We start from the raw sequence: 21,939 nt of genomic DNA, 5'->3' as shown, positions 1-21,939 counted from the left end.
AAAGGGGAGGATGGGATAGGGAACGGGGGATTGGGGGGTAATTAGGTTCAGTCTGAGGAAGTAGACCGACAGGTCTAATTCCTCAGACCAAGAGCCTCTTCACCACGCCAAGGAGCCCCCCTTGAAGAGGGGCCTGGTCACAAACCAGGCCATAGGAGCATTGACCCTCGAAACCCCCTCCAGGTATACTCCAGGTATTGGTTTATAGCGAGTGGTGAATATATTTATTGGAGGAAGTCTGAATAAGTGAAGAATGGGAATAATTGAAAACTGCTGCATTAGCAAAATACCATAAAGCAAAGCACTGTAAAGTGGGGCCATCCTATACAATACCCATATATAAAGATTGCTACACAAATTCTTTCCACGGGGATGCCTTGATGCTAGTGAAGGGGTCTTGATACAAGGAATTATACCCCAGGCACAAATATTAATGCTTCCCCAAGATCATTATAATCGAATTACATATAAGGAGCTGAAGCAATGAATATAAAACTAGCATGCAAACTACAAGCAGGTAAACTACAAGCAGGTAAACTACAAGGCTGTAAAATAATGTAACTTAATACTGTTACAATGGTTTAAAATAATATGACTTAATACTTTTACAGGGTTTTAAAATAATATAAGTTAATACTGGAATGATTTATTCAGCACAAGTGATGAACTATGAATCAGGACAAGGCCTGGCTTGTTACTGTTAAAGATGTTACTTTGATTACCTTTGGCAAGCCAGCATAATACAGTACATACATAAAAGTATTAACTGAAAACAAAAATGATTAGGTACACTTTCTTCAAAATATATATTACCAGGCAATAAATTTTGTCACTTCATGAAAAATATAGGATTCTTTTGTAATATGCAAAATTAAATACCTTTATACAGTACATTACATCCTATCTTGCTCAAATATCAAAGCTTTCCTTCTGTATTTAATCAAACAGCATTTTGGTTACAGTACTAGCTCTCAAGTCATGTTAATTTTTGACACAGAGATATGTTCATATCTGAAAAACAGCACCACAAACTAGTCTCCACCTAAACTAGAGTAAAATTATATGTCAATGATCAATTTCATCTATAAGGTATAACAAATGTAAAGAATGAAATGTAAAAACTTATACAAGTTTATTCTACTGTTATTACATGTTCCGTTATTAACATCATTGAATATTTTGATATAAAGTCTCTTCTACCCTCCTTCACTCCAAATCTTACTATCAAGAATCCTATAATTTACCTCTAAGCAAAAGCATTCTAAATATGAATAATGGCCTCCTGTATTTACAAGTATGGAGAAAAAAAATTGCTTTGGGAATGCAGAAAGTATTTGTGCCGACACATTAAAACTGATAAATAAATAATTATATAATATTTGAGTGGGTCACATCCAAAACACACTCCATATTGTGAATTTTACTTACAAACTTAACAAGGTAGCCAAAATAGTCACATTAAAGTAAACACAAGGACACAATCCCTCTCTTAATGCTTGTGCATACTCATTCCTATTTTCACTAACTTTCACTCAGAAAAATGTGAGATGGTCAATTATTAACAAGAAATATATAAAAGGGAAGTATTAAACAGCTCCTTTCACCCAGAATTATAATTACATGAAATATTTCAAAACTATCAAACTTATGCCAGTTCTGTGGCAAAACAATCCACAGTCTCCCACTTTTATATTTATAGCAAACACACAAGTCACACACACACTCACACACATTATATTTAAATATTGTAATTTTAACACTTAAATCAAGGGCCACATATCAAATTCAAAATGTTCACCAAACCATTTGTGTACCCTCTTTCAATGGAAAATTAAACAGTCATATCTATCCCCCTATATTACAGTATCAGAACATGAAAAAATACTATTCAATATGCAAATAGTTTCTGTCTTCATATAGTATAGCATGAATGGCATATATAGCGTTATTTACTGCCAGAATAATGTAAACTACTACTGGCAAATAATGCCATGTTATGGTTATTTCTATACCATATATTGTTTATGAGCCAAAATCCAGTACCATATATTGTATACAATACATTTTCTATACGAGTTCACATGAGGATTTGGTCTCCAAGATAAACAGTTAAAATTTCATTATGCACATTCTCTGAAAAGTTAGGAAAATCATTTCATAGTTTAATAAGATGAGGTTTGATTGCTATGCTAGTTTTGCAGCTAAACAAAAGCCAGAGTATATATAATTACTGCAAACCTTTAATTAACCGTTTACCTTCAGGAGGGCAAATTTTCATGTGATACTTTGCATTAGCTTCTCTCTATATTCACATTTCAATCTGAAAGCTCTTGATATAGTCTCAAACTATTAAAATCCCTAAAACAAATATGGGAGTAAAATCCACAAAATATCAACAAGAAAATGAGAGCCTACAGCAAGTGCTGAACACTACTTGGAAACCCATATAACTGGATACAAACAGTGATATAGCACTCTTGGGGAAAATACTTTAATTATCTTGTAAAGTCGATGCAGTGGAAATCCAAGATGTTCCACGTCAGCCCTTGCATACTCAATATATTTTATTCTATATATAGTTTCAGTATTGTACGGATCTTGAAAAAGGGCCCCAATACCAGTCCAACTAGGATAAGAGGCAAGAAATCTCAATATTTCATATTAACTTTAAAACCTTGATTTTCACAATGTTTCAGGTTTCTTAAGGGTTTCCAAGAAATTTAATTTTTTTTCATTAAAAATTAGGATAAATATAATTAAAAAAAAAAAAGTTACACAGCTACATTTAGACTCCTGCCAATCAGTAATTAACCAAAATTTTTTGGAAAAATTAAACAAGGCCCTAGTAGGCCAATTAAATCCCAAGTCCTAAAACAGATTCAAGTAATAATGCTTATTTAAATTACACAGTAATTTAGTAAACAATTTTCTTATAATGTTTGATATTTGTAACAAGACTTATTCTATGTGTGTTCAGTATAACAAAATTATAATGGATTATAAATTTTTTTTAATAATTTATACTGGGAACTGATTACTGCACTTTTATCTACAGCAGAGCTTTTGCTAATATACTTTATACAGACCATCAATTAATCTGTAGGCTTATTTAATTCTGAATATCCTACTACTTTTATACCAATTCATATAAACTAACATTTCAATTAATGATCAGTAATTGTTAAGTACAGTGGTTAATGCATGAATAACATATCAAAAGGAAATGTAATCCTTTCAATAAGAACCTTGATCACCTGCAAAGAACTAAATTATTAAACTAATATTTTCCTTTCTCACCGTGTTGTGTGCTTAGCAAGTTTTCATTTTAAATACGGAATATGTTTAGCCTAAAAATCACATATTATAGAGCAAGTATAATAATATTAATACTGTATTTTGGTGTCTAAGCACAGCAATATACAATATTTTAACCTTCTATAATACCTACATTTGATAAATGAAAAGGGTTTTTTATGCTGAAGTGGGTCCCAAAACCTCCCTATTGTTTGGTACGGCAGAGTAAACACTGGTTATGGAGTAGATATGCAGGAATTTTCATAAGAGGAGACTAAAATGGTGGTAGCAAGGGGCGAGTAACCCCTTCTCCTGTATAAATTACTAAATTTAAAGAAAAAACTTTGTTTTTCTTCTTAGGTCACCCTGCTTCAGTAGGTTACAGCCAGTGTTAAAAAAAAAAAAGTGGGAATTTTAGAATTAAAAGGCTTGATTTGTGTAAGCAGGTCAAATATATTGTGGACATCAACAGAAAAAAAAAAAAAAAAATCTATACAGTGGACCCCCGCATAACGATTACCTCCGAATGCGACCAATTATGTAAGTGTATTTATGTAAGTGCGTTTGTACGAGTATGTTTGGGGGTCTGAAATGGACTAATCTACTTCACAATATTTCTTATGGGAACAAATTCGGTCAGTACTGGCACCTGAACATACTTCTGGAGTGAAAAAATATCGTTAACCGGGGGTCGACTGTACTCACAATAGGCAATCAAAATTACAACATGCTGTCCAGATCAAAGCCAAGAAATAATTCTATTCTTTCACTATACAGTACTGTGCTTAACTGAAATTTTTTATTTCAATATACAGTACTGTATAAGTTAAAGAAAAGTGAATATTCTTGATGCACACACTACAAACTATTTTAAAATTTATGTTATCTTCCCAAGTGTCCCAACACAAACATTCAATGAGATTCATTAATAACAGGAATGCATTAATAGGTACACTATCAGCTTTTCTGAAATTAAAGTACTGGCAACTTCTAATGTTTAATATAAACAAGTTTTAGCTCTCATTGTTAAGATACATATATATAGATGAAGCACTAATGTTCATTTTAATAAGACATGTTCTACTTGTATTGTAAAAATTCTATAGCATATGCAGTACAGATTTAAGTGTTGTACAGGTGGTCATCACTTTGTTCAGTCCAGGCCCGTGTGCACATAGAAAATCACACAAAGAGAACATAATTTATAAAGCAAAAACTTGTTTCCTTAATAGACTTATCAAAAATTACAAGTATACCACATTACCACCTAACAAATCTAAACATTTGATAAAAAATATTCATGTTAAATAAAGTGCTGTACAATGAAAAAGGACAGTGCCCGTATTTCCTTAAATATGGATGTAATGACTTCAATGTTTCATAAAAAACATCATGTAATGAAGAAAGCTGCCTCAGGTGTTGGGTAATTTAAGGTTAGTTTTAGTAAGGTTCTATTGCTGGGCATTCACTTCTGGGAGGGCATATTTCACTAAATATCCCTTTAATCATGTTGAAGTTGACATTAGTAAAGAAAGAAAAAAAAAAAGGGTAAGTCTATAAAATGCATTAAGCACATTTTATAATTAATATTAATAATAATACGCCTTAGGCAGTGGAGATGTCCTGTCTATGGGCAATGTGCGGTGTAAATATTGTGCAGAGAATTCGGAGTGTAGAAATTAAGTGGTGTGGAGTTACTAAAAGTATTAGTCAGAGGCCTGAAGAGGGGTTGTTGAGGTGGTTTGGTCATTTAAAGAGAATGGATCATAGTAGAATGACTTGGAGAGCATATAACTATGTAGGGGAAGGAAGGAGGGGTAGGGGTCGTCCTCGAAAAGGTTGGAGGGAGGGGGTAAAGGAGGTTTTGTGGGTGAGGGGCTTGGACTTCCAGCAAGCACGTGTGAGTGTGTTAGATAGGAGTGAATGGAGATGAATGGTTTTTGGGACCTGACGAGCTGTTGGAGTGCGAGCAGGGTAATATTTAGTGAAGGGATTTAGGGAAACCAGTCAGCCGGACTTGAGTCCTGGAAATGGGAAGTACAATGCCTGCACTTTAAAGGAGGGGTTTGGGATATTGACAGTTTGGAGGGACTTCTAAACTGTTGTATCTGAGTGCCTCTGCAAAGACAGTGATTATGTATGAGTGAGGTGAAAGTGTTGAATGATGATGAAAGTATTTTCTCTTTGGGGGACTTTCTTTTTGGGTCACCCTGCCTCAGTGGAAGACAGCCAACTTGTTGAAAAAAAAAAATCCCTAGGTAGTAGGTTGGTAGACAGCAACCGCCCAGGGAGGCCCTATTATCCTGCAGAGTGAGTGTGAAACAATTATTATTACAATCAAAAAGAAGCCCTAAGCCGAGTGTGAAACAAAAACCTGTAATTGTTTTACACGATGGTACGACTGCTGGTGTCTCTTTTCTGTCTCATTAACAAGCAGGATAACAGGTATATCTTGCTACTTCTACTTACACTTAGGTCACACGATACATGCATGTACATGTACATATATACACATCCATCTGGGTTTTCTTCTATTTTCTTAATAGTTCTTGTTTGTTATTTCCTCTTATCTCCATGGGGAAGCGAAAAAGAATTTTTCCTCCATAAGCTATGCGTGTCATAAGAGGCGACTAAAATGCCGGGAGCAAGGGGCTAGTAACCCCTTCTCCTGTATATATTACTAAATTTAAAAGGAGAAACTTTCGTTTTCCTTTTGGGCCACCCCAACTCAGTGGGATACGGCTGGTACATTGAAAGAAAGAAGAAGCTATGCGTGTCATAAGAGGCAACTGAAATGCCAGGAGCAAGGGGCTAGTAACCCCTTCTCCTGTATAAATTACTAACTTTAAAAAAAAAAAATAAGTAGTTTTCTGGGTCACCCTGCCTCGGTGGGATATGACCGATTTGTTAAAAAAAATCATCATCAAACAAAGCACTATTTTGGCAGATTTTGTAGAATATTGTATGACTTATTTTTAATTAGTGTTGTGCATTAGAGCAAAAGAAAACTAGCATGACATTTCCTAGTATGACATTCTTAACTGTACTTATGTTCCACCTCTTCGAAATATTTCTTGAACTGTACCAAGAAATAAAAAAGACCATGCTACACACATCCTAATTAGCCATATACAATAAATAAATGTATTTGCTAAAAGAAATTAAAAATAATACATAATACCAATTTACCACTTATGACTTTCACACATTCACTCACACTTTAAAAATGCGAAAACCACACTTATCACAAAAGAGTGACTTTTTGGTACAAAACAGAGAATTACAGCACTGGTAGGAAAGGGGCTGTCGCATAAAAGTGAGTTCACAAAATGTACAAGAAACCACAAAGTGTGAGATACCTGTAATGTAATCAAATTAAGTCTCAAGGAAAAAGAAGCTAGTTATGATAATGATTATTATTGTAATACAGTACTGTATTGTACTGTAATAATAAAAATAATGATCCAGTATTAATAAATTAAAAACTTACTGATTCAATGATGCCCACAAAACTTCAATGCTGGTCTTACTATCACAGGTTGACAAAAGTTTAATGTAGCTGTCTGATTTTCTTTTCTGCTGATTTCTGATCATCAGGATAGACTTCCATTTGCATTCTTAGGACATGACACTGGTGCTTATATCGACACTATTTTAAATAATGTTTTATTGTTTTCTAGAGTAGTAGTACATTTCTCTTATTGGCTTAATAGGGAGATTTTGGTAGTTTGTCACTATAATCCATTCTTAAACAATACTAATATAAAACAAGACAATTCAGTCAATTTTGACAGTAGAGTAAATTTTGCGTACAAACTTGCTGGTGCCAACATAACCAATGGTGCCACACATAATGCCCAGAGTTGCACTGAAGAGAGCCATATAACCAAAGTAGAAACTTGTCTGGAAAAACCCATACATCCTGAAATGAAAAACAAATCAATTATTTACTTTACCACTCCTCTGAACCTCATATGGTCTGTCACCTAGATCTGTGTAACTGAGGCAAGTAGAGCCTGCATAGATCTGTCTTAATCATAGTGCCCTCAAATATATGATGAGTGGTAATTTTTGGCCTAGCCATGAGTGTGTGAATCTGTGCAGTGGGTGTGAACAATATTAAAGAAAAAATCCTTCCTTAAGCAGTGCATGATGGGAACCATCATGGTTAAATTGTGTGTGTACTATATCATGATGCAGAGAGAAAGAGAGAGAAAAAAAATATTTAAACGAATATCATTGACACAAGAAAAGAAAGACTCTGATCTTACTTGGTTTTGAAGAAAAAGTAATATGTAGCATACACGTAGACATAGCCAGATGTGGAGGCTGCAGCTAAGAAACTAGTCCACTGCCACCTGTAGTCCTCAGCATTTAATAAGAAATATGCACACACAATGGTCACACACATCACAACCACTAACAGGATCACAAACACCAGCAACATGAAGCCGTACACATAATAGATCTTGTACGCCCAAAAAGAGGTAAAGATGAAGTACCTGTGAAGGAAAAAAATGGCATCACTGAAGGTAAAAATGGAGAAAACCGGTATTTAGCAGTAAATGACCTATAAAGGGAAGGAGTGTGATAAGTATTGCAAACGAGGGTTGTTAAAACCTGCTAAGTTTCTTTTATAAGAGAGGGCCTTAGAGAGGAATGTGTCACTGTTAACTGTATTAATAATCCTGAAAAAGAAGTGAATGCTAGAGTCGAAGAGAAAGGCGTGCTTAAGAAAAATGAATTGAATATGAGGTGGGTGTTATTATAGTTGCTCTTTGCAGAAAGGGAACATTGAAAAGAACAATATCATGAGAATAAAAAGTTTAGGCACTGAAAGACTGGATGTCAGAATGGTGAAGGAAAAACCAGTAATCTTAACTTGAATTTCAGCTAGTATATATTAAAAAGTGTAGGTTCTTGTGTGAAGATGTTGCCGTTTGATGGATCCTTCAGTCACGATGCCCCTCTACTTCTGGAAAGGTAGCTGGGAAATGAGTGAAAGTGAATGTGGTTTTCTTTATGGTCATCCTACCTTTCTGGGAAATAGTCAATAAGAATAGATAAACAGACCAACCATTTTCCTGTCATTTTCTAAGCCACTGACTTAATTTTTGGGATTTGTGAAGAGTTCGTTGTACAAGAAATGTTAGTTGTAAGTAAATCTTCTTAAAATTTACTGGTTCTCCACTGATGAACCTCACATATGATAAATCTCAGTGCAAAGCAACTTCAAATCAAGAAAATGAAGAGGTAGAATAATATAAGGATGAAAAAATTAAAAACCTATCAACAGTTTACCTACATTTCAATAAAGATGGATCCAAAAGGAAGAATGCCACCAAGAGGGATGATGACAAGGGGCTCCATAAACCACTTCTTTTCCGGAATAGGTCGTGGAACAGCATTGATTCGACATGGGTAGTTGGGTTGTCCCGCCAAGTTCCGTCCTAATACTGTTCCAACTAGCGTCAGAGGCAGAATCACAAATGTGCAGATACAGATAACAGCTAGCTGATGAGGAGAACAATAAAATGACAACATGAAAGTTACACAGCACTGAAAATTTAAGCCATTCTGGTCTTCAATTTGTCTTGATGACAAAATATTCATTTGAGCATTTAATTCATACAAAACAATAACAACAGGGAGAAGAACCTAAAACATTTTACCATTATAAATTCTGGGTCACTCTGGAATACACCATGCTAGGATGATTTATTAAAAGTGGTTGCAAATTCCAATTAATCTCCTGAAGAAATACAAGTATCCCTTGATTTAAGCAAATTCAATATTAAACATCAAATTTCTCTTGGCAATTCCAAGTATACAATTCACTGTACAATTTGTAAAGCGTACTGAAGATTCTTATAAAGCAGAAATAAGTGTTTATGGTCTGATCGAGATTAGTATAGCTGCTACTGGCCCGAAATGCATCTGAAGCATAAAATGAAGAATACTTGTATTTCTTTAACTATTTAATGATCTCTGCCAAACAGATAGAGTAACACGAATAGAGAAAGAAAACTGAAGAAACATCTTACCATGATAGTGAAGGCAATAGCTCTGGAAGCATGGTAATAAATTGCTATGAAATTGATGAAAAATGCTGTGCCACACACCAAAGTTGGCAGGAGTAAAGCAGATAACATCATTTGCCGAATCCAAACTTTCCCTGGAATTAAGAATTTGTCATCCCAGTAATCTTATTAACAAGAGTGCTTATGATAGTATCTATATAACAAAAATTTACAAGTTTATGAAAACTGGAGATGTGAAATTTTAGGATTTGTCTGGCACACATGCTAATACATGTACATAAAATAATTCTGTTTAAATAAATGACAGGTTATCACAGTACACTAATGATACATACCACCCATTCTAGCATATAAAGATCCCCCGAAGTAACCATTGATAGGTGAAGTGGCAGCATAAATGAAGATTGCGATGCTCACCATTGATCCCCGCCTGATGAATAATAGTGTAATTTTTAGGTACAATATTGCAAACCAACTCTTAACTATGTCATTCCTGCCTATTTTCTTTTTGAAACTTCCTTTCGTAAAGGGGTTGTTTGGTTTGACTAACATGATTTAAGAAATAAAACAGAAGGTTGTATCAGCTAGGGAAATTACAGCTTGGGTTAGCATTTTTCTTGATATGGAAAAAAGATAAATAATACAAAAAAAAAAAAAAAAGTTTACAACTTATAAATAATAGGCCAAACTTGAAATACCAGTATATGCAGCTGGTGTGTTATGTTCCACCTAAAAAATATGTAGATCAAATAGAAAAGGTTAAAATATGTACAAAATGGATCCCAGATAAAAAAAAAAAAAAAAAAAAAAATATAATGAAAAATTGAAAACATTAAAGATGTCCAAACTGGCTGACAAGAAGAGAGGAAATATGATAACATATAGGGTTACAAAAGGATAGGAAAAACAGATAAAGATGATTATTTATTACAGTACCTTCAACAGGGATAACAAGACAACACAGATGCAAAGAAAGAAAAAATGGAGCCAAAGGGATATTGTGAAATTTTTTCTTTATAAATAGTGGTGGAAGAAAGGAATAAATGGAAAGAGGTAGTAAGTGCTATACTGATTGCAAATTTAAAAATTGTATGCTGTATGGTACATACATCCAAAGGGTGGTAGATAGTTGGAATGTACCACATCCACTGAGCCACTACAAGCCTAGTTCAAATTCCTTTAACTACATATCCTCAAGTACCCTCAGTCACCACACTATATATACTTTAGTCCCAATAATAAAGGAGTTCCAGAGTAAATTACCCCAAACTGGAGCTAGAGAAAATATAATGATCTTTGATTACAAATCAAGCCGAGTATTCATGAAGAAAACTGTAACTGTTGCAGTACAAGTAAATGTGTTCACTTACTCTGTGTACAGTTCTCCAACAATCGCTAGTAGAATAACAAGGAAGGTGACAGTGAGCATCTGGTAGCCTGATCCAACCAATGCAGAAAACAGCATTGGTTGTGAAGGAGGACGGAACACATCCCCATGAACTTGTTTCCATCCATATTCATCTCCCAGATCACGTTCCTGGGAAAAAACACTACTACAATATCCATGCAAATCCTGAGACAAGTTGCAGCTCTTGTTTACGGTAATCAGTAATATTTCTCTGCAACTGGAAACATATTCAGACTTAGCGCATCATCATGTGATGCATAACAAAGCTGAGATAAGTAAAAATTACTACTTCTGTATTTACTGAAGCAAAAATACTTTACAATATCCAACTAGGCCAAGAGGACAATTCAGCTTCACATCACATGCTTTAACCCTAAACTGTCTAAATGTAGATCTACGTTCACGTGCGTAGCGCTCTGATCATAGATCTACGTTTTTTTGTACATAAGAAAGCACGTAAAATCGGACACAGATCTATGTCCGGAGCACTACGCACGTGAATGTAGATCAACACTTGGACAGTTTAAAGGTTAAAGCTTTTCTTGACACAAATACTGGGCCACAGGTTATCAGTTTAAAAAAATCAACAGTACAGGTAATTAGTTAATACAGATCACATCATAATTTAGCTTCGAAGAAACTGGTAGTTGGCTCACCATGTCATCCATCTCTTCATCTTTGGAATAACGTGCATAGTCCTTGCGTAGAGTTCTCATTAGTATCATGGAGACTAAGCCCACGAGGAAAATCACCATCATGAAAGAATTGAAGATACTAAACCAGTGGATCTGAAACATAACCCCCAAGGATCATTAACTGATACAATGAAGCAACAAGATTAGTGTAAAAGTATGGCAATTAAGATACCTAATTGATACCCATATCACAATTTTCTTTTTTTTTAACGCACTGGTCATCTCCCACCGAGGCAGGGTGACATAAAAAGAAAAAAGACAGTTTTTCTTTTTACATTTAGTAATTTATACAGGCATTTTAGTCACCTCGTGCAACATGCACGAGTAACCACGGAAGGATTTTAATCCACTTTCCCATGGGAAAAAAGTCTCGGCTCCAAATGTTTATGCCAAGTGAATCACTCACATGATGCCAGGTGAATACTGCTGTAGACTCATAGAAGTCTGGAGACTTGCCAGAGGTTAGCCTACTGGCAAAGCTATTTGGAAATGTAAGTAAACTATCTTCGTTAATGGCTCTGGGACCATAGCCCTTGATGTCCTGTATCTGACCAGGTTTTTCAAATTTGAGGTAGTTATTAATTAAGAAGGTATCCCAAATGAGTTTTTGGAATGCCCATGACATACCCAAAAACTGAATCTGTATAAGTCATATAGTGCTGGAAATCGATAACTTACCCGGTGTTGGAAGAAGTTTGGATCTAAATATTTGTCAAACCTATCCTCAAACTTGATGCTAGATTTTTTCCAATTTGCCTCATATGTAAACTTGATCTTTGCTCCTAACTCAAGTTTCTGCCTTGCTTCAGACGTGAGGTTAACATCCACAATCTGATTCCCATTGTAACCAAGGTCAAATTTCTTGTGAGTCCAGATATAGTACACATCATTGGCCTCATCAATTTCTCCAACTATACCTGAAAATAAAATAGCATTGATATTTCTAGGTTAGCGAGGAAAATAGGGAGTCAGGTATGTAAACTAATGAATTAGTTAATGTTCAGCAGAGAAGGGCTTTTATAAAAGTATGATAAAGTATAATACAATATTTTATATACAGTACATAGGTGTTTCTCATATATGTTGCATGTACACACATTCCAGACTCCTGGCAGCCATACTAAGCTTAACCTCTTTCATAGATGTACATGACTGGGACCAATGGTGCTTACACAGATCTACAAATATGCTGTTAGTAGTAAATTCTGGCCCAGATATGAAAGAGGGTGTGTATACTGGTGGGTGTATACTGGTAGGTGTATACTGGTGGGTGTATACTGGTGGGTGTGTATACTGTAAAAAAAAAAAAAAAAATCCTACTCCACACAGTGCATAATCGGCTTCAGATTGGATGTAGCCTGAAATAGGTCTAAAAGTGATGTAAACAGTCAGTGTTTGGCAACTTTTCTGATCCCTCATCCTTGCTTAGTCTGTTTTCCGAGTTTTTATTACATTTGCTTCAATTACTGGTATTGCCTAAACCATAACCAAGCATTTTAGGTAATGGTTTATTAGCCAAGAAATAAGAGAATAACATAATTTTTTTTGTGTTTGAAGGGCACGAGATATAAAGGAGAGCCCCAGGGTTGTGATTAGTGACTCACAAAATCGTAATGACATGATTGCAAATAAACCATACCACGGGCGGGGAATGAACACGCAGTCAGGGTCTAGAGTTTTATGACTCTTTGACCACGGGTTCTATCCCTGCCCATGGCATGGTTTGTGATTAGTGAACAGTGAGAAGGTTGCTTTAGTGGCTGGAATGCGTACAACATTTTTCTGAACTCCATTTTTAAAGTGAAAATTGTTGAAAATAAGTGTGAAGTAGGACAAATTACTGAACTGCAAGCACTTTATAGGAGTTCTGACAGTTGATTAAGTAGTTTTTTGCGATCACTGGAAGGTACAAAAGGCATAATAGTAAATAGCCTGGAAATGAATAGGTTTCAGCACTGGAATTAGCTTAGGTCATAAAGTGTGCAAAATTGCTGATGTTTAAAGTGCTTCCCAACCTCCAACTTCATGCCTGTGTGGTTGTGCAAGTATTACCTGTACATCAAATTTTATATTTTTGGTGTCATTATCTTTAAAAAAAAGATTCTCTAATTTTTTTTTTTTTTTTGGTGTGGTGTTAATGAGATGGTCGGGTGTAGTTGAAGAAAGAGTTGGAGGGGTGTGGGAATTACTTGCAGTAGTGTGGGAGAGTGTTAGAGGAGTATGGAAATGAGTTACTAGGGTTAAGGAGAGACCTGGGTGTGGAAGCAAGTTAGTATGGTGTGCAAGTGAACTGGAGTGGTGTGGGAGAGTTGGAGGAGAGTTGGTATGAGCTAGAGTGATATAAATGTAAGATATGTTCACAGAGGGTGTCAGTTTTTTTATAATGGAGCATACACTGCACACATTTCCCAAGGTGATGTTCTTCAGACTAACAAACTCACTATTCACCTCTAATTACCTTAGTGGATATGAATCCCACTTCTTTGACTGAAACAAAGTCCTCCAAGAATGAACAACTTCACCTGAATCCTCTTCAGCCTTCAAGAAACTCTAACTTACCTAGTGAGATTCAAAAAATACAAATACAGCTAGACAAGTCAGTAATTTAACATGATTTGTCCATTTACAAATCAGGTATCTAAAAATATATGAAACTTTATGCTACAGTATACACCTTAAAAAAATTCAACAAGTACATACCCCATATAGGAAGATCATCAATATACATCTGGTACCAATAGTGGTTCTTCACTGCATAAACAAATGTTTTCAGGCGAACTTCATTCAACTCAACTTCACAATACGGAGTCTTTGATACATCAGCTGAAATGGAAAATTAAATCAAATTAACAAACAATACAAGTCAATCAAATTACTGGCAAGTCAAAATTTGCATTCCATAATTGTTCAGATTCAGAGACAACAGAACTAGAAAAAGTCATACCCCTCAGACCCAAGTACATGTATTTCCAATTAAAGAGATCTGACTACATTTAAAAAAAAGTATAAACTTCTTTGATCAACTTTAAATTAGTAACTCAAACAGAAAGTAAAAATGGCAAATTTCTAAACCTAAACAGACAGCTGATCGAATTTCAATGCTTCCACCCAACACATTAAAAAAAAATGGTGTCATAAAGGATAGATATACAGAGTCATTACAGTACAGTACTAAGTGTATTATGATCCCCATTGTACTCATCTAAGCTACTCACTCGTCAACCTATATCTTACTAATTTGATCTTTTTCTGTCTCATAAACACGCTAAGATAACAGGGATATCTTGCTACTCCTACTAACACTTTGGTCACACTTCACAGACACGCACATGCATATATATATATACATACATCTAGGTTTTTCTCCTTTTTCTAAATAGCTCTTGTTCTTTTTTATTTCTTCTATTGTCCATGGGGAAGTGGAAAAGAATCTTTCCTCCGTAAGCCATGCGTGTCGTATGAGGCGACTAAAATGCCGGGAGCAATGGGCTAGTAACCCCTTCTCCTGTATACAATTACTAAAAAAGAGAAGAAGAAAAACTTTATAAAACTGGGTTGCTTAAATGTGCGTGGATGTAGTGCGGATGACAAGAAACAGATGATTGCTGATGTTATGAATGAAAAGAAGTTGGATGTCCTGGCCCTAAGCGAAACAAAGCTGAAGGGGGTAGGAGAGTTTCAGTGGGGGGAAATAAATGGGATTAAATCTGGAGTATCTGAGAGAGTTAGAGCAAAGGAAGGGGTAGCAGTAATGTTAAATGATCAGTTATGGAAGGAGAAAAGAGAATATGAATGTGTAAATTCAAGAATTATGTGGATTAAAGTAAAGGTTGGATGCGAGAAGTGGGTCATAATAAGCGTGTATGCACCTGGAGAAGAGAGGAATGCAGAGGAGAGAGAGAGATTTTGGGAGATGTTAAGTGAATGTATAGGAGCCTTTGAACCAAGTGAGAGAGTAATTGTGGTAGGGGACTTGAATGCTAAAGTAGGAGAAACTTTTAGAGAGGGTGTGGTAGGTAAGTTTGGGGTGCCAGGTGTAAATGATAATGGGAGCCCTTTGATTGAACTTTGTATAGAAAGGGGTTTAGTTATAGGTAATACATATTTTAAGAAAAAGAGGATAAATAAGTATACACGATATGATGTAGGGCGAAATGACAGTAGTTTGTTGGATTATGTATTGGTAGATAAAAGACTGTTGAGTAGACTTCAGGATGTACATGTTTATAGAGGGGCCACAGATATATCAGATCACTTTCTAGTTGTAGCTACACTGAGAGTAAAAGGTAGATGGGATACAAGGAGAATAGAAGCATCAGGGAAGAGAGAGGTGAAGGTTTATAAACTAAAAGAGGAGGCAGTTAGGGTAAGATATAAACAGCTATTGGAGGATAGATGGGCTAATGAGAGCATAGGCAATGGGGTCGAAGAGGTATGGGGTAGGTTTAAAAATGTAGTGTTAGAGTGTTCAGCAGAAGTTTGTGGTTACAGGAAAGTGGGTGCAGGAGGGAAGAGGAGCGATTGGTGGAATGATGATGTAAAGAGAGTAGTAAGGGAGAAAAAGTTAGCATATGAGAAGTTTTTACAAAGTAGAAGTGATGCAAGGAGGGAAGAGTATATGGAGAAAAAGAGAGAGGTTAAGAGAGTGGTGAAGCAATGTAAAAAGAGAGCAAATGAGAGAGTGGGTGAGATGTTATCAACAAATTTTGTTGAAAATAAGAAAAAGTTTTGGAGTGAGATTAACAAGTTAAGAAAGCCTAGAGAACAAATGGATTTGTCAGTTAAAAATAGGAGAGGAGAGTTATTAAATGGAGAGTTAGAGGTATTGGGAAGATGGAAGGAATATTTTGAGGAATTGTTAAATGTTGATGAAGATAGGGAAGCTGTGATTTCGTGTATAGGGCAAGGAGGAATAACATCTTGTAGGAGTGAGGAAGAGCCAGTTGTGAGTGTGGGGGAAGTTCGTGAGGCAGTAGGTAAAATGAAAGGGGGTAAGGCAGCCGGGATTGATGGGATAAAGATAGAAATGTTAAAAGCAGGTGGGGATATAGTTTTGGAGTGGTTGGTGCAATTGTTTAATAAATGTATGGAAGAGGGTAAGGTACCTAGGGATTGGCAGAGAGCATGCATAGTTCCTTTGTATAAAGGCAAAGGGGATAAAAGAGAGTGCAAAAATTATAGGGGGATAAGTCTGTTGAGTGTACCTGGTAAAGTGTATGGTAGAGTTATAATTGAAAGAATTAAGAGTAAGACGGAGAATAGGATAGCAGATGAACAAGGAGGCTTTAGGAAAGGTAGGGGGTGTGTGGACCAGGTGTTTACAGTGAAACATATAAGTGAACAGTATTTAGATAAGGCTAAAGAGGTCTTTGTGGCATTTATGGATTTGGAAAAGGCGTATGACAGGGTGGATAGGGGGGCAATGTGGCAGATGTTGCAAGTGTATGGTGTAGGAGGTAGGTTACTGAAAGCAGTGAAGAGTTTTTACGAGGATAGTGAGGCTCAAGTTAGAGTATGTAGGAAAGAGGGAAATTTTTTCCCAGTAAAAGTAGGCCTTAGACAAGGATGTGTGATGTCACCGTGGTTGTTTAATATATTTATAGATGGGGTTGTAAGAGAAGTAAATGCGAGGGTCTTGGCAAGAGGCGTGGAGTTAAAAGATAAAGAATCACACACAAAGTGGGAGTTGTCACAGCTGCTCTTTGCTGATGACACTGTGCTCTTGGGAGATTCTGAAGAGAAGTTGCAGAGATTGGTGGATGAATTTGGTAGGGTGTGCAAAAGAAGAAAATTAAAGGTGAATACAGGAAAGAGTAAGGTTATGAGGATAACAAAAAGATTAGGTGATGAAAGATTGAATATCAGATTGGAGGGAGAGAGTATGGAGGAGGTGAACGTATTCAGATATTTGGGAGTGGACGTGTCAGCGGATGGGTCTATGAAAGATGAGGTGAATCATAGAATTGATGAGGGAAAAAGAGTGAGTGGTGCACTTAGGAGTCTGTGGAGACAAAGAACTTTGTCCTTGGAGGCAAAGAGGGGAATGTATGAGAGTATAGTTTTACCAACGCTCTTATATGGGTGTGAAGCGTGGGTGATGAATGTTGCAGCGAGGAGAAGGCTGGAGGCAGTGGAGATGTCATGTCTGAGGGCAATGTGTGGTGTGAATATAATGCAGAGAATTCGTAGTTTGGAAGTTAGGAGGAGGTGCGGGATTACCAAAACTGTTGTCCAGAGGGCTGAGGAAGGGTTGTTGAGGTGGTTCGGACATGTAGAGAGAATGGAGCGAAACAGAATGACTTCAAGAGTGTATCAGTCTGTAGTGGAAGGAAGGCGGGGTAGGGGTCGGCCTAGGAAGGGTTGGAGGGAGGGGGTAAAGGAGGTTTTGTGTGCGAGGGGCTTGGACTTCCAGCAGGCATGCTTGAGCGTGTTTGATAGGAGTGAATGGAGACAAATGGTTTTTAATACTTGACGTGCTGTTGGAGTGTGAGCAAAGTAACATTTATGAAGGGATTCAGGGAAACCGGCAGGCCGGACTTGAGTCCTGGAGATGGGAAGTACAGTGCCTGCACTCTGAAGGAGGGGTGTTAATGTTGCAGTTTAAAAACTGTAGTGTAAAGCACCCTTCTGGCAAGACAGTGATGGAGTGAATGATGGTGAAAGTTTTTCTTTTTCGGGCCACCCTGCCTTGGTGGGAATCGGCCGGTGTGATAATAAAAAAAAAAAAAAAAATATTGATCTGTGCACAGGAACACAACATATCCTCCTAAGCAAACGTTTTTACAGTTTGTGTAGAGAGTTATGACACCAGCTGCAAGACAAATTTTTGATCACTACAACATATATGGCAACAGATGGTTAAAGTCTAGATTTTCTAGAAAGTCTGGAAACAACTTGTACACCAATTTCAAGTGGGGCCATGCAGCTTCAACAGTGGCCTCATCTGCACTATCTATATTATTAACCCTTAACCTGTCCAAATGTAGATCAACGTTCACTTGCATACCGCTCTGAATATTTTCGGAAAAAAAAAAAAAATAGTTTTTTGTTTAAAATAAAGAGCACCTTTTTCCCGGCATCCTCAAATTTTGTCATACTGCGCACACTGAGTGCACAGACTCATTCTCTCATGTCTAGGCAACTCTGGCTTATCATGCCAAAGTTGAAATCATGTAAAATAAAATGAAGATCTACGATCCAAGAGCTACGCACATGAATGTAGCTCTACGTTTGGACAGTTTAAGGGTTAAATGTAAAAAAGGAAAAACTTAAATTTTTTCTTTTTCAGGTTATCCTGCCTTTGTGACAGATGGCCAGTGTTTTAAACAAAACAAAAAATATACAGTAAATAAACACACACAAAATTAGTGTCTAATAAGAGTCGAGTATAAATATCTTTGCATGGGTTATTGTTCCCATACAGTAATTACAAATCCTATAATACGTAGATGTAAACAAACTTTCACACAGTACATGGAATATACAAATGAAGCTTTCTCTGCAATACTCTCTCCTCACTTAACGACGTACTTGTTTAATGACCACTCAGACTTACGATCAGCTCTCTGACCAGTATGTAATGTATGTCAGAGCTAATTTCCTCTATTCTATTTATTACAATACACAGTACACTACTGTACTAACATTTAAAAATATACTAAAAAACATTAAAACAATACATGTATCTAAAGATAGTTGACACAAACCCACTACCAGTATAGTATGCTCCTTGCTTAACAACCAGTTCATTTACTGACCTACTCTTAGGAACGAAACTCCATCGTTAAGTGAGGAGAGACTGTATTTAAAAAGTGTTCTTATCATTAACACTTAGCAATACAGTGCAGTTTTGTTAATATGCTGTACTTAATTATATACAAAACACTATAAAATACATAACCCAAAAAGTTCCACACTTACTCTTAAAGTCTATGTCTAGTCCAGAAAACTCTAGCTCAACACCTTGCAGTGCTTCACCCAGGGTCTCATGATAATGAGATATCTTCTCCTTGGGACCCACACAAAATGGAAGAGAGAAATAGGAGTACGTTTCTTGCCGGTTGTGGTAGGGACCCACTGTGTTCATCCATAGTACTACCTCTTCTAAGTCTTTATACTGAAAATATACAAGAATAATGTACATATATAAAAATATTCCAGCATTATACTGAGCATACTCATTGTAGCCTGCATGAATAGTAATGCTACAGTCTTCAAAGATCCTTAGATCAAACATGACTGCCTTCCATTCCCAGGTGCTGTATGACCCATACAAGTTTCATGCTTCCCCATGAATGTAATAAATCATAATACTCTATAGGATTATAATATACAGCATACAATACAATGGTATGAGAAATATTAAAAGGTATGGTACCAGTAGAATTAAGAAAAACTTAGCTTATTTCAATTACCCAGCATTATCTCAACTACCCCAGGGAAATCAAGAGTTCGGTGTTCTGGTATTTATCATTAATCAACAGCCAATACAAGTGCCTATGTGTCTGTAATAAAACTAATAGAGGTCTTGGTTTTGTAGCAGCTAACATAAGTCTTGGCTTTATGTCAAAAATTATAAATAACAAAAGTCCTAAGGTTACACTTCAACTCTTTATATCTTTGGTCAGGCTGCTCAGTTTGGTCTCCATATTACAGAATGGGCATAAATGGAACTTATAGGGACAAGCATGACAAAGTTGATCCTATGTATCAGAAACCTTTCCTATGAAGATATGCTGAAAACAATGAATTTGCATTCTCTGGAAAGACATAGAATTAGATGGGATATGATTGAAGTGTACAAATGGAAAACAGAATAAATAAGAGAAAGATGTAGAGATATGTCTAAGGGCAATGTGTGGTGAATATCATGCAGAGAATTTGTAGTCTGGAAATTAGAAGGAGGTGCAGGATCACAAAAAGTATTAGTCAGAGAGCTGAGGAGAGGTTGTTGAGGTGGTTTGGACATTTAGCGAGGATAGAGAAGGATAAGAGATAAGAAAAACAGAAGACAAGCAGAGTAATTTGGAGACAATATAAATCTGTAGAGGGACAGAGGGGTGGGGATAATGTAGTTTGGAGGGTCATCTGAGCTGTAATGTTGGCACTCCTCTGGCAAGATAGTGACAGAGTGAATGATGGTAAGTGTTCCTTTATTTTTCCGGTCAACCTATCTCAGTGGGCAATGGCCAGTGTTCAAAAAAAAATTGCTGAAAATACCTAAACAGGACTCACAGCAATGGGTTCAAGTTAAGACAAATTTAGATTTATAAAGGATATAGGAAGTGCTGCTTTGACAATAGAGTAATGAATCAGTGGAAAAAACTACCTATTAGCATCACTGAAATGAGAAGTTTGAGTGACCTTATTTATTTTAATCAGGGAAGGGAGGGAGAGCTATACTAGTAAGGGTCACATAGTGCCTGGGGAATGGAGGGAGCATTCTGGTTCATTCCAATCATGCTAGTGGCTTTCTTTTGTACTTAGCAATATTTTATTACAACTACATTTTTATACTGCACAAAGATATCAAAATTGTTTCTTTGTTTAGATCAAGAGCTTCTCACCAGTATTAAGGTTTTAAGGCCCTAGGTTTAAAAATATGTTGTTCAGGTATATAAGTAGTAGCTGGGTGAAAGTAGGCCTACTGCAGTGCTACTATATTTTAATTTTCTTACCTAATGTTTGCATTAAGTAATTATTATAGACATAGTGGTGGTAAATACATATAATTAACCAAGACTTAGGATAACCCAACAGACAAATAATTCACTTCCAACTGAACTGTGGGAAGTTATACCATAATTTACCTATAAGAATACTTCATTATTTAACTTTAAACAATTAAAAATAAAATTTCACGACTAGTGGGTCATAATGACATAGAGGACCGGTATGTTGGTCCCCTGGGGAGGTGTGACCCCCTTATTATAGGCTCTCTCGCCTCTCCCTCTTACCGTGTGTGTGTGCTCGTCACCTACAACCACGAATAGCAAGTTGCAGATGAAAAATAAGGTCCTCCACGATAACATTTTGCCAGTTTTAGCTCAAATATTGAAGTTAGTAGAGGAATGTTTACACACAGACATCTCGCCTCATGCCACGTCAGCTCGACAGATGGCAGCAGCTGATGCATACATCTAACATACAATCTCACTGACAATATTCAAAATATTTTCTTTAATAAGGCTTAAACCCATTCACGTTAGAATATTTGATTTGCTAGGAAATGCTTAGGGTTAAGACTAGTAAGGTTTTAGGTGGTTTAATCTTGTCGGATTATCTTGAAAGGTGAGAAAAAAGGGGAAGTTAGAGAGGGTATGTATGGACTCCACATCAGAAGACAGCAGCCCTGCGGCCTTCACTTCTTCCTCCTTTATAAAAAACAAAAATAAAAACACAAGTTATTATCTAAGACACTGCATGTTAAAAAAGACAGGTAGTAAATTTTATCCACCCTGGATTTACGCATTTTGCATATCTATTTAAATTTACTACAATA

The 21,939-nt window shown here is 36.2% G+C and overlaps 1 protein-coding gene across 1 annotated transcript; it reads right to left on the bottom strand.

Moving 5' to 3' along the window:
• Nucleotides 1–630: 630 nt before the first annotated feature.
• On the bottom strand, nucleotides 631–21,569 carry TM9SF3 (transmembrane 9 superfamily protein member 3). Its single transcript, XM_053790453.2, has 11 exons — nucleotides 21,395–21,569; nucleotides 19,359–19,554; nucleotides 14,139–14,261; nucleotides 12,117–12,355; nucleotides 11,400–11,531; nucleotides 10,706–10,872; nucleotides 9,671–9,765; nucleotides 9,339–9,469; nucleotides 8,600–8,808; nucleotides 7,566–7,796; nucleotides 631–7,216 (listed from the first exon to the last, which is right to left on the bottom strand). Exons 1-11 carry the CDS (start codon nucleotides 21,467–21,469, stop codon nucleotides 7,072–7,074), a joined length of 1,743 nt encoding a protein of 580 aa, XP_053646428.1. The 5' UTR covers nucleotides 21,470–21,569; the 3' UTR covers nucleotides 631–7,071.
• Between the last annotated feature and the right edge of the window lie 370 nt (nucleotides 21,570–21,939).

The sequence above is a fragment of the Cherax quadricarinatus genome, chromosome 63, assembly GCF_038502225.1.
Source record: "Cherax quadricarinatus isolate ZL_2023a chromosome 63, ASM3850222v1, whole genome shotgun sequence".
In the NCBI taxonomy this organism is placed as follows: domain Eukaryota; kingdom Metazoa; phylum Arthropoda; class Malacostraca; order Decapoda; family Parastacidae; genus Cherax; species Cherax quadricarinatus.
The sequence above is the reverse complement of the archived record's forward strand: the minus strand, read 5'-3'. Positions and strand labels throughout refer to the sequence as shown.

Bases quoted from the DNA above. Each gene is read 5' to 3' on its own strand.
- TM9SF3 (XM_053790453.2), bottom strand. From the start codon at position 21,469: ATGTTATCGTGGAGGACCTTATTTTTCATCTGCAACTTGCTATTCGTG. The intron at 11,532-12,116 runs GTAAGTTATCGA...GTTATGTTTCAG, and splicing joins CAAACTTCTTCCAACACCGG to ATCCACTGGTTTAGTATCTT. The intron at 10,873-11,399 runs GTGAGCCAACTA...GTTTTTTCCCAG, and splicing joins ATGAAGAGATGGATGACATG to GAACGTGATCTGGGAGATGA.